The 4,692-nt window shown below is 43.8% G+C and overlaps 1 protein-coding gene across 2 annotated transcripts in view; it reads right to left on the bottom strand.

The window, feature by feature from the left end:
* Positions 1-605: 605 nt before the first annotated feature.
* The window catches only part of LOC112071061 (nucleoporin NUP35), a 6,857-nt gene continuing 2,770 nt past the window's right edge, over positions 606-4,692 (bottom strand). For both annotated transcript variants that reach the window (XM_024138516.2, XM_024138517.2), the window contains exons 4-9: positions 3,969-4,026; positions 3,718-3,859; positions 2,468-2,537; positions 2,260-2,388; positions 1,953-2,105; positions 606-879 (exon numbers count right to left, since the gene is read on the bottom strand). In XM_024138516.2, coding sequence (XP_023994284.1) covers positions 802-879; positions 1,953-2,105; positions 2,260-2,388; positions 2,468-2,537; positions 3,718-3,859; positions 3,969-4,026 — 630 coding nt within the window. In that variant the 3' untranslated portion in view covers positions 606-801. The remainder of the gene's footprint in view (positions 880-1,952; positions 2,106-2,259; positions 2,389-2,467; positions 2,538-3,717; positions 3,860-3,968; positions 4,027-4,692) is intronic.

Below are 4,692 nucleotides of genomic sequence, written 5' to 3'. Positions count from 1 at the left end.
TTTGACAGCACACAAAAAGGCATTTCTTATTAAATCACAATTCTTAACTCTGATCCTGTTATATTTACCGTTGTTTACTATTGAACCACTTAGGGGGAAAAAAATAAAAATAAACCTGTACTCTCTCACTCTAATCAAACAGGAGGATACTGATGTGCAACCTTGACTTCCAACTGTCAAAGCAGCACTTAGTTAAGATACTGAAGACAGGAAATGTGGGCATCCAAAATGGCACCCCTATTCCCTACAGACCCTTATGGACCCTGCTCAAAAGTAGTACACTAAAATAGGAAATAGGGACATTTGGGAAATATGTCTTGATTATGTGGGATTCATTCGGCATCAACTCATATGAAAGAGCCTTTAAAATTCTCCTCGAGAGGAGAAGTAGCAAATAAGACTTTGTAACTAAAGAAGACCAGTGTAGGTCTGCATTTGTCGGGTCAGCACCGTGACGTCTGCACGCAACAACAACAACAAAAAAACACTTCATTCAACGTCAACATACAATATACGGTGTTCGTCTAGTCAAAATCCTGTCCATTCAAATCACCACATCTTGTATGGTCGTCGCAGGGTTGAGGAAATCCACATTGGCTTGGTTCCCCCCAAATCACTAACACACCTGATCCCCAAATGGTACCCTATTCCCTATGTAGTGCACTACTTTTGACCAGGGTCAATTGGGCTATTAGGGTACCATTTTAGGACACACCTCCACAACACGGTGATGACGGCTGCTGTCGGTTTATTCAGTTTTTATAATATAAAAAGGCGCTCGGCCAATCGGAGGAGAACGTCTCACCAGCTAAACATGTACTCCATCGCTTTAGAAACCAAACTGTCGTCTTTCCTCGGGGTCTGTTCGTCGGCCACCACCTGAAATCAAACGAGTAACACGGTTGGTTGAATTCCACGTCGGTCCCTGCCCATAGAAACAGTGATCACTCAGTGGCATTAGGACTGAAATGTATCGTTAAATTTAAAAAAGGCAACCAATCCGTACACTACTTTTAACTATTATAAATCATGTAGTACGGATAGAGTGCATTGTATGCATTGAGGTTTGGGAATCTTTTTATCCAGAGCCGTCGCTTTGCTGTCCTCTAGTGGACATATAGCCCTCTAGGGGACATATAGCCCTCTAGGGGACATATAGCCCTCTAGGGGAACATATAGCCCTCTAGGGACATATAGCCCTCAGGGCTGCCACTAGGATATAGCCTCTAGGGGACATATAGGCCCTAGGGGACATAATAGCCCTCTAGGTGGACATATAGCCCTCATAGGGGACATATAGCCCTCTAGTGGAACATATAGCCCTCTAGTGGACATATAGCCCTCTAGTGGGACATAATAGCTGCTAGTGGGACATATAGCCCTCTAGCGGACATATAGCCCTCTAGGGACATATAGCCCTCTAGTGGACATATAGCCCTGTAGTTCCTCTACTGTAGTCTATAGCCCTGTAGTCCTCTACTGTAGTCTATAGCCCTGTAGTCCTCTACTGTAGTCTATAGCCCTGTAGTCCTCTACGGTACATCTACTGTGATCCTGGTTTCCTAGCATACTTTTATCATGTATGACTCTCCTGCTGTCTCCATTTGGTCTCACTCCTAATCGAGGCCAATATACCCACTACATATTTTTAGAACCTATACTGCCTATTGTTTACTATGTAGTGTCCACCAATGACCATGTGACCACTCCCTCTCCAATCAGGGTTGACTGGAACACGGTTTGTTAAATACGTGCATTATTGTACTCCCTGACCAGGGCAACGCGGTCGAAACACATTAGTGTTTTTAAAATGTTTGTTCCTTGTACATGCCGTGACAATAACTGCATTTTAATTATATGAAGAGTGCCTTGGTCCTCGTCTTTTTTTTGATGGCCTTACAACTTCTGTTGGTTTGGCGTAAGTATTTAATGACGAAACCCCCTGATCCTACCTGGTAGTCACTGCTGGAGGCCTTGTAGGCTGCACTGAGGGGCCTCATTGAGGAGCGAGGTGTAGAGACATGGTGGCTGGGGGTTCCATTTCTGACAGGAGGAGTAAATACTGAGCCAGAAGAGGTCGAGCCTCGGTCTGAGTCCATCACATTCTGAGAGACACACACAAATATTAATGAATGATTAGATACGTTGTTTACATAATGGTAAAAGACATCCATCCGTTACTAAAATGTTTAGACTTTTAAAATTATATTATCATTAATGAGTGTTCCTAATTTGAAAATGTAGCCAGCAGCGACTTACCTTATCGATGCATGGTTTAACACCAATCATTATAGCCTCTCCAAAAATCTTCCCATCTTTACTTAAAGCTTTTCTTGCTTGGAGTCTAGACTGATATTGAATGTGCATCCAGTTACCGGTGTTGGACATCTAGTACAACAAGAGAACAGAATGGTGTAACCACACACACACTTAAAATTTCCGTTTCAACGAATGCAAATAATCTTACCACGTGTTTCGTTATGTTTCCATACTGGGCGAACTGCAACAGAATGTAAGACGCGGAGGCCGGAGGGAACCTGTTTAAACAAAGTTTCATCAAACTGTTCCATTTTCCACCTCAACAATAGATATCCATTCTAAGGGGTGCGACATTGTCATCTACAGATCAGACACAATTCGGTGCATCTGTTTAAGGTCACCCGGGGCAGCAAGTGAGCGTCGTTTGCCTCATCGGAGACAAATTTGATTGGTCCTACAGTGTAAACTCAGGCTAAAAAGATTGCACCCGTTATTTCATAAGTTAAAAGGTACAGACAAACTGCCTAAATAAAGGAAACACTTGAGTGAACGAGGGATACAAAGTATATTGAAAGGAAGGATTTCCCACACCGGTTGGGGTTTCTGAGTTAATTATACATGCTTGGGGTCATGTATAAAAATGCTGGGCAGGCCATTATTTCGGATACCATAGCTATGCTCCCATAGGATGACAATGCCGCCACCCGCAGGACACGAGTGGTCACTGAATGGTTCGATGAAGCATGAAAAACGATGTAAACCATATGTCACGGCCGTCTCAGTCACCAGATCTCAACCCAATTGAACTCTTTTACGTGAGATTCTGGAGCGGTGCATGAGACAATGTTTTCTACCACCATCAACAAAACACCAAATGATGGAATTTCTTGTGGAAGAATGAGGTCACATCCCTCCAATAGAGTTCCAGACACTTGTAGAATCTATACCAAGGTTCATTGAAGTTGTTCTGGCTCGTGGAGGCCCAATGTCCCACTAAAGTGCAATTGAAGGCAATAAAACAACTTCTGATAGCCTGTTTTTCAATGTGGCATTGATAATAGCCAGAAAAATGTATTATATTGTCCAGATTGACTACCAAGTATAAACAAGGATAATTTTATTCAATGCTCACCAACACGGGGTACACAGCTACATGATTGTGCGCTATCCAATCCTACTGCAGAATACTAGACAGTGAGACAGACCTGCCCCATCAGTGCAGCCTTATCTTAGATTCTGATTATTGTTGAGGAAGTAATACTGGCTTTGTTCCTATGGTGTCTCTTGGTGGACAAACATCAGTAACTACAACATTGAACCACAACGCCCAAGACTGAAATCTCATGTTTCTTAATGAGCAACAGAGAAACGCATGCAGGCTCGGTACGTTGACTCTTTAATACACCTTTTTTTGGCAGTCACCTGTAGATATTAGAGGGTACAATACTAGAAACTTACCCAAATACAGTGATCCAAGTATCATCTAGATGGTCTTCAGAAGACAGTGCGTCTCCCTGAGTGAAGAAAGGGTCTACTTGAGCTGGAGACATCGTTGACTTGGCCTGCTGCCCGATGGTAGCAGGACTAAATAGACTGGACGCTGAACAGAAGACGACATTAGGACGTACCTATGAATTCCCTCTCTTAGTAAATCTAAAGACAAGTTGGTACAAACAAGTTTGAAGAAGAAAAAATAATAATAATCTCACCTGTTCCTGGTGTAACTGCCATATAGCCAGACAGCGGGGTGTGCATCATTGAGAAGGGCTGAGAGAAGATAACATCCAGATTATTACGTGTCCTCTTGATGCAGATACACTACTCACAATCAAACGCTACTGGTGAGATGCTAATGTAGCAGGTGTAGAATCACTAGCGATTGGTTAGAACACTTCTCTGGCTAAAGCGACAGACTCCAGGGGGACTGAAGAGTCTGGGGAGTTGGGTGACGACTCCAGGGGGACTGAAGAGTCGGGGGAGTTGGGTGACGACTCCAGAGGGACTGAAGAGTCGGGGGAGTTGGGTGACGACTCCAGAGTCTGAAGAGGCTCTTTGATGGGATTGAAAATGAAGGGAGCAGTACTATTGGTTCTCCTCTGTGTCACTCACTCAAAAACCAACACACAGCACCTGAGTGCCACCCCCTTGATTTTACAACCAAGAGGCCTCAATCCCACATGGGGGAAAAAAGTCAGAGAACCAATCAATGTGCTGGCTTCAAAGCCGAAAGGAAGTGTTACCAGACCAGTGGGTCCACAGCTTTCCTGCTCACTGTCCTGATCAGTGACCAGGCTATTAGAACACTGCTCTGTGAGTGTAAAGTGTCCAGACTAGTGACCAGGCTATTAGAACACTGCTCTGTGAGTGTAAAGTGTCTAGACTAGTGACCAGGCTATTAGAACACAGCTCTGTGAGTGTAAAGTGTCCAGACTA

Source organism: Salvelinus sp. IW2-2015, unplaced genomic scaffold (assembly GCF_002910315.2).
Source record: "Salvelinus sp. IW2-2015 unplaced genomic scaffold, ASM291031v2 Un_scaffold1508, whole genome shotgun sequence".
In the NCBI taxonomy this organism is placed as follows: domain Eukaryota; kingdom Metazoa; phylum Chordata; class Actinopteri; order Salmoniformes; family Salmonidae; genus Salvelinus; species Salvelinus sp. IW2-2015.
This window is presented reverse-complemented; position numbering and strand designations above follow the sequence as displayed.